Source organism: Coturnix japonica, chromosome 1, assembly GCF_054131305.1.
Source record: "Coturnix japonica strain WE chromosome 1, WE-NBRP24, whole genome shotgun sequence".
Lineage (NCBI taxonomy): Eukaryota > Metazoa > Chordata > Aves > Galliformes > Phasianidae > Coturnix > Coturnix japonica.
Window position 1 is genome coordinate 169,607,941 of NC_140663.1, and position 13,665 is coordinate 169,621,605.

Here is a 13,665-nt window from a genome sequence, read left to right on the forward strand (position 1 = left end):
AATCCATCAGCAGGAAAGCAGCATTAGACCAAACTCCTAAATCCTGACAGAAAAGAACTGGGCATAGATTAACCACAGAATTTGCCTACACAACCTTAGCACAAGGAATGATTTATAATACGGGAAGACCATTAATATATCCCTCTCTGTTTCAACAGCATTTAACACATGGCTGCAGACCTAATTTTCAAACCACACAATAATGTTTGGTGTTTTAATAATACTTTTCCATCCCATTTACATTGATCTAATGCTCTGCCATCTCATAGTTCTGCAAACAGAGCAGAAAGAACAGGTGTTGGGTGTATTTTAAATTGCTTTTCTCTCATGTGTTAACTCACCCATTTCCAGACAAACCTGGGGAAACGCAGCCATGGGTGCCAATGCTTAATTCCTTAATTCTGGGTACTACCAGAGGTAGCCTCCAGTACTTGAATGGAGCTTACAAGGAGGGGGACTGACTTTTTACATGGTCTGGTAGTGACAGGACAAAGGGAGAATGACTTTAAGCTAAAGGAGGGAAAATTTAGGTTAGATGTGAGGAAGACATTCTTTACTGAGAGGGCAGTGAGGCCCTGGCACTGCTGCCCATAGAGCTGTGGTGACTAATCCCTGGAGGTGCTCAAGGCTAGGCTGGATGGAGCCTGAATTGGTGGGGGGGAACCAGACCATGGCAGGGGCTGGAACTGGATTGGCTTTCAGGTAATTTCCAACCTAAGTCATTCCATGATTCTATGAATTTCAAGAAAATTAGTGCTTCTAAAGCCGGACTAAGGGCTCTATTTTGTGTGAGCAAGAGAGCCCACTGAGCCCCCAGGATAATAAAGAAGACTTTCCCCTCCCTGCACTGACATCACAAATAGCTTAACATAATACTAGTAATCCAAAAGGTCACTTTCTTGTACTATTTGGCTTCACAGCTGCATGATGCTAAGTCTGGTGAGATTTTAATGAGGTCCAGAGGGTTCAGAAAGTGCTGATGCTCAGGACCTAGCAGGGTGGCAGCCTGCAGGCTGGATTTGCTCTCTGGCACAATTCCACCTTTCCTGTAATGCTGTTGAAAGAGGTGGGGAACGCCTGATAAGGCAGTACAAGAACTCTACATCTGCTTCCATGCATGCACGTGATGAGGGGCTTAAAGCCGAGACTTGATGCTGGATTGCTGTGGGTCCACAGGAAATCCCAGATGAGCATTTGATGCCCTGCATGAAAAAGCTGACAGCACTATGCTTTATGGATTTTCATTTCTTCATTTCATGACCCAACAGTTCAGGTCAGTGATTCATGAAATGTGTAAAACAAGCTACCTCCCCTCTGCCAACTCCAGATACATGCAAATCATTCCTAACTAAGGCAAAGCTCTGGGCAATCAGAAATGAGATTTTTCTAATGAGGCACAGCACCTGTATTAGACAGCACTGTGTGAAACGAAGCACTGCCCCTTGACATCACTGATCTTGCTATGCACCTATAAACCTGAAGTAGTACACTCAAAATCATCTATATCTTCATACTGGATTTTCTTCAGGTTGGGTATTAGGAAAAACTTCCTTTTGGAAAGAGTGGTGAGGCAGTGGCACAGGGAGGTGGTGCAGTCACCATCCATGGAGGCATTCAGGAACTGTGGAGATGTGGCACTGAGGGACGTGGTGTGTGGGCACAGTGGGGATGGTTTGATGGTTGGACTGGGTCATCTTAGTGGTCCTTTCCAACCTTAATGATGCTATGGATCCACCTGTAACTTTTCAGCTAAACAGCTAACAGGTTTTTAAACTTGTGTGGTTAGAATCATCATAGAATCACAGAATCACTGAATTACTCAGGTTGGAAAAGACCTCAAAGATCATCAAGTCCAACCGCAGCCTAACCATAGTACCCTAACTCTAACAACCCTCTGCTAAATCATATCTATGAGTACCACATCCCAATGGTTCTTAAACACATCCAGGGATGGCGACTCAACCACCTCCCTGGGGAGCCTATTCCAGTGTTTAACTACCCTTTCTGTAAATAAGTGTTTCCTAATATCCAACCTAAACTTACCCTGGTGTAATTTGAGGCCATTTCCCCTCGTCCTGCCACCTGTCACCAGTGAGAAGAGACTTGCCCTGCTCTCACTGTAAGCACCTTTCAGATACTGGAAGAGAGCAATAAGGTCTCCCCTCAGCCTGCTTTTCCCCAGACTAGAACGCTCCAGCTCCCTCAGCCTCTCCTCATAAGGTTGATTTTCAAAGCCTTCACAATTAGGAAATTAGGGATTTAAATACAATTTCTTTTTTTAATTCAAATTTATTTTGCTCTATTATAATGGTTTCCTCCCCATTTCTAGCCATACTTGCTATGCAGCAGAATATTATGTTCTGGAAGATATGCCCAGGGCAGTATTCCACTGCAGATGAAAGATCTATTGACAAAATGGGAGAAAAATCAAATCTGTTCCAAGAGTTCAGGAGTGACTAAATAATAAATGAGCTGTGCTTCTTTATTTTAATAACCAAACAAGTTAATGCAAGCTTACAATACACCTATAAAGGCTCTATAAATATTTGACTCATTGCCATGACTGTCAAACATTCCAAAGATAAAACAAAGTTTTGCATATTAAGTTGCAAAGACCTTTGATTTAGGAGTTTCATTGAACACAGAAAAGAAGATTGCTTTTCTTCATTACTATCAGTATCTTGAATCAATGGAATTGACAAACCAGTGTGAGATGCCATGTAAGAACTTCAGTACAGCATCAGATTATCATTAGACGTTTAAAGCACTGTCCAAGAAAGGCCATAATCAGATACTCGGATATAAGTGATCAGTAATTGTACTGCCCATAGTACATTTATCCTTCACATCATCGTTGTGACAGCATGTGTGGAACATCTGTAAGAGAAACAACCTAATCTTGAGGGAGCTAAAAGAGTCAGATGAACAGTATCTTAGAAAAATAAAGACTGAAATCAACCATAAGCACAAGGCCAAGAGCAAACAAAGTGTCCTCAGGAGTGACTTAAAAGTCTACAAATTGTGTGGAAATGTCACAGCCATTCTCAGCACATCCAGCCTCTCAAGGCCATTTGTATTTCATTCAATAACTGAGATGAGCTGAGGGTCACAGCTATTGATATATAGAGAGCCATTCCTGCCCCTTGCCTTTGATATATATATCATGTCATCAGATCTGTGTGCACATTTCCCATTGGCAATCTAAATTTCACATGGGAGAGATTGAAATAGTTTTTTTTTATTTTTAATTCAGACTTATTTTACCCTACTGTAATAATTTTATGGAGGTTCTTTTTTTTTTTTCTCATTTAATAACAAAGCAAAATTAAAATTCCACACGCATGAAGAAAAACAGTCTTTCCAATGCTTAGGCTTTGTCATCTGTGTTACTTCTCAAGTCACTATCTAAAATAAAAGGACATCTGGGAGCTATTTAAATTTGCGATAGTCAAGGAAAAGAGAAGAATCCGTAAAAACGCCTTCTCTTAATTATTTTGCAGTGTAAAATTCCTGTTCATATCTCTCACACAGAGGCCACTAAGCAAGTAACATTTGCAGTGATGCTCTTGATGATTCTTCATCTTATTGGATCCCATTAGCTAGAGACGATAGTCTGTGCAGGGAGACCAGTTATCAGTGCAGACAGATGAATCACACCAGGACTTTCCCTGTGTTTTGCTGCATAAGACTTTATGCATGAGTACACATTAGAAGCAGAGTGCAATGTCATATGCAAATCTGCTTCTGAAAGAGAGTTTTAACCTCGGGTCACCTCCTGCCTTCGGAAAGTTGCTGGCTACTTCTGAAAATAGCAACTTGAGGAAGAAAAAATGCTACTAATCAGGAGAGGAGAGGAGGGGGGTGAGAGCAGTATGTGCATTTCTAGCAGGCTGGTGCACAGACAGCTCCTGAGGAACAGTGTGCATGGGATGCAATCAGCAGCACGGGGTGAGCAAGTCCAGATTGTGCCTTCATGTGCTCAGAACACCAGGCTGGGCCAGAACCAGCACTGCAGAGCCCATCCTGCAGGCAGCTCTACCTCTGGGACAGCATCATCTGCTAATAAACTGGGACGAGATGAGCTCTCTTTTGCAGTTTTTAGAGAGCAGTTTCATTACTTCCCTTTATTCTTTTTCTTTTCTTTCCTTTTTTCCCCTTACTTAGAAGTTGACATTCAAGTTCAAAGCATCACCATTCAAAGTGGACATCCTGACACAGCTTTCATTGTCTCTTTAGAAAGTTTTCTCTTTTACACCGATTGTTCCTCTACAAACCCTTTCAGACATCCTTGAAATATTAATAAAAAATCAGTTCTCGTTTCTCCCAAGCGCCAAAAATCAGCAAAGCTTTAACTACTTTTCTGTGATTCTGTGATTCTGTGAACTAACCATTTTTAAAGTGGAGCTGGAATAAAAGGCTGTTTACCTACACTTCTCATTTCCCCTGCATTATTTGATAAGATTCGGTGTTAAAATGGAGAGGCATGTGCCTTTGGAGCCATTAAAAACTCAGACAAAATGTTCAGTCAGACACACTGCCTCATTTTTACCCCATTACCAGCATGTCACCAAGAAAAAATGCAGCTTTCTCTGCCAAACGTGGGCAATGCTAAAGATCCATGAAACAAATGCTTGCACAGATTCGTAATCCAGAGTTTAAGCAATCAGTGTTCTGTAGAGCACTATTCAGCTACACAAACCCAATGAACTTCAGCTTTTGTCCTTCTGCTGTGAAAAATACACACGAGCATATTGCCATGCTGCTGCCCGTGCTCTTCGGAAAACACGCCAACTTCTCACAAAGGACTCCTTGCTTCAGGCATCACCAGCAGTGAAGGGTACAGCCTAAATGAATAGGCTCTAAAGCAAAACAAGGTTAAATATATTAAGTTCTTGCGTGGGAGATCTTGGAGAAAGAGCGGAGGATGGTAGAAAACACAGTATTGGTTCAGTGCTGAGCCACCAGCACAGTGTTTGGGGGAAGATCTGAGAGGCTGTACTATTTTAGAGTGCTGCTTTTTAGTATTCTAGGCCGCCTCCCCCCAGAGACCACGGCCATAAAGGTTCCAGCAGGTCTCTCCACTGTGTTAGCGCTGACCAAATTCCAAATGGAAAACAGTGACAGTCCCTCCACCTAAACACCTCCCGCAATTACAACTTCTTATTAAATTAGTGGAAAGTTGAAATTGCTTTGGAAGGCTGCAATTACAGCACATTATTACTCTTTCCTCTAATTACTGCACATAAATACATGCCATCTAATAGTTTATTGCACCTTGTTACTGTACTTACAGTAAACAGAAACCAATATGCACGCTTCATTCAGCCCATGTATTTTGACACCCGCATCAGATTTACCGATTTATCTTCATTACAACCCCTTGTGGTGTTACTGTCACTCTTCTCAGAGCTATGCTAAGGCGTCACAGTGGGAAGATGGATGAGGCTCATGTACATGGACTTGCTGCAGCAGCAAGTACTAGAGAGGCACCTTTTCCCTTCCGATCACACCATGCTGGCTAAAAATCAGCTGCATTAAGCCAATGCTCTGCTCTCATTTCTCCTCCTCATAAATTACAGTACATGACTTGGACCGTGGAAGGTTAAGTCTGTTGTAGAAGTAGTTTGAAACCTATTGTCTCCAGCTGCTTTGTTACCATGGCGAAGATCTAAAGTTCTGACCACACCACTACTTTTATTCCGAGAACAGGCTTAAAATAGATGTGTTTTCCACTATGACAGATATTAGAAGATACTTCTGAATGAATCCACAATGATAAATCTAAACCTAGTTTGGAATAACAGAGATCTGCTATGGCTACAATTGTCAAAACTGGCCAAATGAGTTAAAAGCCTGTGTTCTGTGAGGTCATCAAGGGGAGGCTGAAAAGTCTCAGCACTCTAAAAGCACCAATACATTATATTCCTCTACAGAGAAGATGAAGAGATCACATCTCACTACAGATGATTTAGCTCTCCAATCATGACATTCTGGCATTTCAAAGAACTGACCGCTGAAGGCTGTAACGCTTCTGGTTCATTCTTTTGCTAAATGCAGGTCTTGCACCCCAGAAAACCAAATTGTCCAGCAGTGTGTGTGTGTGTCGTAAAGATTTTCCCTGTTGGAGGCTCAGGTAATCCAGCATCTCCCATAGTGCATTCAGAAATCACTCAGACTCAGAAACCATACACTCAGATCCACTTTCTGGGTTGAATGAGCAAGTCAATGAGCCGTAGCCTGGATTAAACAATCATCTCCTATCAAGCTGCACATGTACACTGAAAAAGCAGAGCAGGAATTATTCATATTCTGGACATTTCCAAATCAGCTGACATAATACAAGGCTGTAGATCCTGCATTAAAAGCTTTAATTTTTATGCTTATTCTTGAACCTCCATCACTCTAGTAGCTGTTCACATACAACCCCATGGAAAAATCAGTGCAGGTAAATCTGTCAGACCAGCAATAGGAGGCATCTACAAAAAAGTGAGAAGAAAAAACTGGCAGCTTGTTTTCTTTGTTTTTCCATAGCTCAAACTCCACTCACATTCTCCAGTTTCAGATTCCTGTCCTTAGTAAATTGATGTAATATAAGATAGAAAAAGAAAGAATTGTAGAATCATAAAGTGGCCTGGGTTGAAAAGGACCACAATGATCATCCAGTTTCAACCCCCTGCTGTGTGCAGGGTCACCAACCACCAGACCAGGCAGCTCAGAGCCACATCCAGCCTGACCTTGAATGCCTGCAGGGATGGGGCACCCACAGCCTCCTTGGGCAACCTGTTCCAGTGCATCACCACCCTCTGAGTGGAAAACTTCCTCCTAATATCTAACTTAAATCTCCCCTGTCTTAGTTAAAAACATTCCCCCTTGTCCTATCACTATCCACCCTTGTAAACAACCATTCCTCCTTTGGTTTATGTGCTCCACTGAAATACTGGAAGACCACAATGAAGTCTCCCTGAACCCTTCTGTTCTCCAAGCTAAACAAGCCCAGTTCCCTCAGACAACATCTATCCAGAAATAGGAAGAAGTGAAAGTAAGAAAAGAAGGAAGCCTATAGCCATAGTGCTGATCTGTTCAATTGCTGAAAAAAACAAAACACACACACATACAGATCACTTGAAAACTGCAATTCACCTCTCCTAGAAATACATTATTGCTTTCATTTCCTTACACAATATACCGAGTTGGAAAGGACTAATTAGGATTACTGAGTCCAGCACCCAGCTCCACACAGACCACCCAAAATCCAAACCCAGTGTCTGACAGCACTGACATGTTAGTTCATCTTGCTTTCCAGATAATTTTTGCAAGGATATAGAAATACTGCCACTAATGGAATCAACTTGGTAAACAGTGGCCAGCATGAAATAGCATCCCTGTCACATTCCGGAGGAAAAAAAAGACAGCTTATTAAAAACAATTAACAAGTATCTAGGAAAGGTCTGTCAGTGCTTCACACATGTACTGGGCATACGAGACCAAAGATTGCCAGGTTATGCCCTATCAGAGCTTTTCAAAGGGAGACAAGTTTGCTGTCTTTTATAGCAGACTGACTACTGGGAGAGAGGTATGAAATGGAGCTGGAAGGGAAATATTGCACTATGGGAAGATTGTGGTTGTCTTACCAATTAAGTCCTTTCCAGGGGGTTAATTACACACAGCAAGCCAAGCATTAAATAAAATGCTTTTTGAGGGTTTCAAAAGAATGTGCACACCTTGGCAAGCCCAGCTCTGGGACTCCAGCAGCTTGTTTATTCTGATCCAGGGAGTTCACCTTCCAACAGGCAGCACTGGTCAGTGCTCCTTAGCAGCTCAAGAGGTTGATTTGACCATCAAGCCAAATCCCTCTCCTGGACAGAATCCCCAAATGGGTTTTACAACATGGTTCTGCCCCCGCTTCTCCACGAGTCTGTCTCAAATCTCCACTTCAGGTGTTTTTCTTCTCTACAGCCTGTCTTCCATAGGGTTTCACTGCTTCCCATTCACAGAATCATTAAGGTTGGAAAAGATCAATGAGATCATCTAGTCCAACCACCAACCCATCACCACCATGATGATGGGAGCACCCTATGATACTTTCCCTCAATGGTGTTTCCAGTCTTTACAATCTAATATACAGTTATTTTCACAAATGAGACTAAAAACAAAGGAAAGAATACATTAACCTATATTGCATTGATAACTAAATCCTAATTCTTACAAGCAATCATATTATTTTTCTGTTCTTTTTGCTCTTTTCCCCACCACTACAGGAGTCCTCTGGCAAGTGTAGTTTTGGCATGTTTCACTGAGATCTCATAGGGAAGCACATGAATGCGAAAGAGACTTATAGACCTAAGATTCTCATCAATATATATATTTCAAAATCAATGCCAATTTCATTCAGTTTATGACCTTCTCTGACCATATAAACTGGAAAGCTTGCAGTTATTTGAACACATGATTACTTAACAGTTTCCAATTTAATAAATCTTAACAAGGGCAAAATCCTTTTATTCCCTTCCATTTATTTATGGCCTGGAATGTGTGGGAATCTACAGTGAATTATCAAGGCAAAAACCCACATAAAACCACACACAGTAGTAAATTAACCCTTCATTTCTGTGTTCTGCACCAGGCAAGGACAATTTTGGATTTCTAGCAAAAAAACCTCAGCAAATATGTAATAACAAAAGGTGTTTTTTACTGTATTTTGCTGTGAAATACTGACTGCACTGGGAACTGTTTTATTCGGGTGCTTTTTAATTTATATGCATTTGAAAATAATTTCTTAAAATATACGGTAGTAATGATTGATGATGTGGGACAACATGGCCCTATTTCACTTGTATCAACATGAATCAAGAGCTCCTTATTTCACCATCAGACAAGAGAACAGTCAAGGAAAGCATTACCATGGTGTACAGCAGTGCAAAAGAAGAGGTGGTTAGAACAGTACACAAACATATCATTCCATATCCAATATATTGAAGCCGTTTATAAACATTCCATCAGGATTAGATGAAGGAAGTGGACGGTGCACACTCTTAGGAGGGCAATTTTTTAATATAAACATTGTCATTGGTGGTCCCAACGAGCAAAAATTAAGGAATTAGTCATTGATTCTGAAGATGCAGTGAAATTGAACGTGGTCAAAATTTGCTTTCATCCAACAGAATACAACTCAATACATCTCAGATTCGGAAGGAAAACTCTAAACGTGTTCTTAGAGAAAACTCTAAACAAATTCTTTCTTCAGAGAAAGAAGACACACGCCCATAGACTTTGAGGTTACTCAGGGAGCAAGAAGTTCTGTCTTCTTGTCAGGGTTGTGTTGATTGCACTACTTTTAGAATAAGTATTTTCCTCTGGAATATTCTACAATTCTCTTACAAATAAAAATTAAGGGCTACCACGAAAGATTTAACAGAAGCAGATTAGAGGTGTAAAACAAACACTGTGCATATTAGCTTCATTCTTTTCCCTTGCTTGTGAATTGCAAAATGTATTTTTTCCCTTTGTATAATCAGGCAATTCCCATCTTTATGTGAGTCAGTATATATCGAAAGAAGGGCGAATTCCACTCTCTTGACATAAGAAGAAGTGATTTTAAACTACAAAAATCAGTTAACCTTTTAACATATATTTTCCACTTAATCTTACCTCCAAAAAATGCTCTGCTTGCTGTTCTCGATCCAATTTTCTTGATGTTGTTGTAATCAGACCTGTGAACAGAGAATGATATTTGACTGTCAATACCAGTTGAAAAATATATATCTCTATCGACCAGAAGACCAAATTCATTTTTCAAACGCTCAAAGGGAAAAAATCTATTTGAAGCTATATCAGCCACAGATTTCTTGACATCTGTCAAGCCTTTTCTTTTGCAGCACAGCCATTATGACTTTCTGACTAACAATGAATCTTTACAGAAAAATGCTGTGAGAAAAGTAACTGAAAAACAGCGAGCTGTGCATCTCTCTTTAACATGCTGCATTTATTACGCTGTATAAAACACCTTACTAAAGAATCACCATTTGTCTTATGATTAAGTGCTTCATTGAATCATTTGCATTTGACTGAGATCCTTCCATAAAAAAAAAACAAACCCTTATTAAATATTTCAGAGTTCTTAAACAATTAATGGGATAGGATGCTGATTGCCTACATGCCAAGAATACTTGACAAAGAAGATTACTTCTGTAATAACTACTTGTATACGTAACGATTTCCAAATGTAATCATTTTAATGCATTAAAGGTTTTGTACCACAATTGCGGTACAATTGTACCTTGTTATGTGAGGATGATCAAGATATCTGTTCTTCTAAAGCAGTGTGCTTTAGACCAATGTCTTGTGAGATTTACACCAAGAAAATGAAGTACTTTCCAAGTTCTCTAAAGAAAAGTGATGCACGCCGCTCTATGAACACAGCTTAGTTTTTACTTTTTTCTCAGAGATTTAAAGGTCAGATTTGAGTTTCCCCCGCACAAAACATTTCTTTGGATGGGGAAATTCCTTGTTTGAATGTCATCTGATAGTTTCAGATGATAGTAAAGGCTTCTCCTAGAGGATGTTTTTGGAAACAATGGCAGTGTACAAAGTGGTTTTAAAGAACTCCTCCGTAAGACTATCAACATAGACAGGAAAAGAAAGACTCCCTGTAGTACTTATAAGATCTACTTATTCAATCAGATCAGTCAATCACCTAAACACAAATCCACGATGACTGCAAATTCTGCAGAAAACAGTTGCAACAGCATCTTATGTTTATATAGAGCCCCTAATCTCCAAAAGTTTCTACAGCTGCAACTCTTCATACACCGTCACCTCCTACTTAGAGGAATCACTTATCTGTTCTGGTGAGAAGTGGGGGGACATATTGTGGATAAAGAAGGGAAAACAGTACTTGAAGTAATGTACAGGAAAGTCCAGACTGACTCCTGTATTTAAGGCTCATTATGAGATCTAACAGACCCCAAAAGTGACACCCAACGGGATACTACAGGCACCAGATTGGATCATTAGAGCCATCTCGGTAATATTATTACATGGAAGAACAACCAGGTGCTGGCAAAAGGCTGAAAAAGCAAAACAACTGGTATTTCCTGCGCCAAGCAATTGTAAGTCTTCAAAACAGTTACACCATATGGGAGACTTCTACTCCCTGCGTGAGTTTAAACAGACATGACAGCATGAATGACAAATTGGTGTCATTCACACAAGATCCCCCACATCTAAGGAAGACACAAGGAAGAAGTTCTAAGCTATGAGAGAAGCACAGTTTCAATAAATGTATAAAACAGAAAATTCAAATTTAAAATATCCTTATTTGTTCTATGCATGGTCTCTGTGGACATTTATTGTGTGTGATCTAATTTCATTAAAGAATGTGATAATTTTTTATACCACCTTTCACATTCATCCTTCTTATTGTGTACTGTGAATCACAAAGACCTTCCCCTTAAATAATGAATGTTTAGACTATTTACTATGCTGAAATATTAGTCAGCTTCCCCCATGTACTGGGGAATGCCCAGGCAACACGGTAAATCACAGACATCTGTCCTTATCACCTACTTCAGGCAAAAGACTTCACTTCTGCTTTTAAGACCAAGAGCTAACATCTGACACTGAGCATCACTCACAGAATTTATAGTGCTTGTCTCTCACTAGTAAAACCAAAGCAGTCTCACAGAATCACTGTTCCTACTGCAGGTTTGAGATTTCTCTTTTCTTCTTTCTTATTTTTTTCAGTATCAGGCCTTTTGGGGCTGCCATAATGGTCAGAGTGCTTTCAGAACCTTGTTTACTTCTAAAGGGGGCATAAGAACACCACAACAAAAGTGCCTGTATTTTAAAATGAACAGATCTTAACAGGTTTAGTACCAAGACAGCAGCTGCTCCTGAAGGACAGGTAACCAAGAAAACAGAATTAACAACTCAAACCAAATACTAAAAGACAGCTGCCCCTAGATAGTGCTAGGAAATACTTCTATACAGAGTTCTGTAACAAGAAATTATTTCATTATGGTTATGTACTGGTACAGATATGAGCCTTGTTCCTTCACATTATAAAACTGCATTTCAGGGAACTCAGCTTTAGATCTATCAATGAAAGTGAAAAGGAAAAGTTATGTTCAAAGCTCCCCATGGCTTTACTATACCAGTTCCTCTGTGAGTTTCATGAGAATCTTGCTGTGTCCCTCTTGTATTCAGTACAAATACATGGCAGTAGTAATTTTTAGCAGGATGTTTAACTTTTACAGATCCAGGGTGAGTGAGAGAAACTTAGATTTGCACAAGAGAATACATCCTAAATGCAGTTCTTCTCTAACAATACTGTACTGTCATACTGTTATGTTAGGAAGACATTCTCTAAAGAAAATAACTCACAGGAAAATATACACCCTAAGTAATGATGCTGGGCTGTGCTGATATAAAATCTCAGGGGGATGATGATGAAAAATGACCATTGCTTTTTTTCCCATCTTCAATATGTGCCATAGCTCTTGTAGACACAGCCATCTGGTCAACTGTCCGAAGCCAGCTGGGAGATATAGCAGGCATTTTTCACAAAACAGCAAAAAAAGCTAACAAGCTTCAGAAGTCAAACCACACCTCTCAGATGATTTCTCTGAAATTTCCAGGGAAACAACATGGTCCTGCTGGGCCCAAGAGATATTTCTAAGTGTGATGATTCTTAAAGAACAGTCAGGAAAGTGAAGAGAAAAACTGGGTGTGAAAGAAAAGTTATTTGTGATAAAATCATCATCACACATACAGGGCTCTGTGGTTCTGTTCCCTGAATTTCTTACTTTTTCTTGAATGTCTGACTTAAAACATCTCTTCCCATCCTAAATAAATTATTTTTCTCCTTGTGTCATAGAGTTTGGAAAAGTTGGAAGGTGGCTGAACGCACCCTGTGCAGTCCGACAAGCCTGCACTGAATTTTGGCTGGTCCTGGATGGAGCCAGGAGTTGGCCTCAATGATCCATATAGATCCCTTCTAAATTGGGTTACTTTATGATTCTGTGTTTCTAATCCCCAGCTTAGACACAGAACTTAAGAGTTAATGTCAGGTACGTGTGTGCCCTTAGAGGCATGCAAATGTGTGCTTATATATGTGCACGAGATGACATAAAGTCAGAAATAGTTATGCATTCAACAATATGCCTGATGCTTTATAATGTATTTTACAGAAAACTATCTTTATTCATAATAAAGCCATCAAACCTGACAGAGGAGTAGCAACTTGCTGGTTTCATCATGTCACCTAAGTTGTACTTTGTTATTCAGAACTGGAACAGTGTTCTGTCTCAAATGGAGTCTTTTGTGATGCATTGTATTTTTTGAGCAGTGTTCTGCTTGGATGCTTAGACATGTGGCTATGCCAGGTGAACGTATCTGAGAAATACCTTAAAATGCCCATTGCTCTCTGATGATATGCAGGTAGTAGGCTCCATCTAGAGCAATTCCACTGCAATCAAGGCAACTCCACAAATTTATACTAGCAAAGAACTTCGTGCACTGCCTGAAATCTTTGCATTTTTATTGCCAGTAACACATGAAAAAAAAGAAAGTTATTAACTTACTTAATGTAAAAAAGCAAAGCAAACAAATTAATATTTCATGCAATTCAAGGCCAAAATCTTTCATTTCAATGTGCTCAGTACCTGT

The 13,665-nt window shown here is 39.9% G+C and overlaps 1 protein-coding gene across 18 annotated transcripts in view; it reads right to left on the reverse strand.

Annotated features, from left to right (window-relative positions):
- The window catches only part of FAT3 (FAT atypical cadherin 3), a 428,155-nt gene that overhangs the window by 121,771 nt on the left and 292,719 nt on the right, over positions 1-13,665 (reverse strand). For all 18 annotated transcript variants that reach the window (XR_014931869.1, XM_032442223.2, XM_015852350.3 and 15 more), the window contains one exon: positions 9,649-9,710. Coding sequence is in view for 17 of the 18 variants with exons in the window: in XM_032442223.2 (XP_032298114.2) it covers positions 9,649-9,710 (62 nt within the window). In the remaining variant the exon portion in view is untranslated. The remainder of the gene's footprint in view (positions 1-9,648; positions 9,711-13,665) is intronic.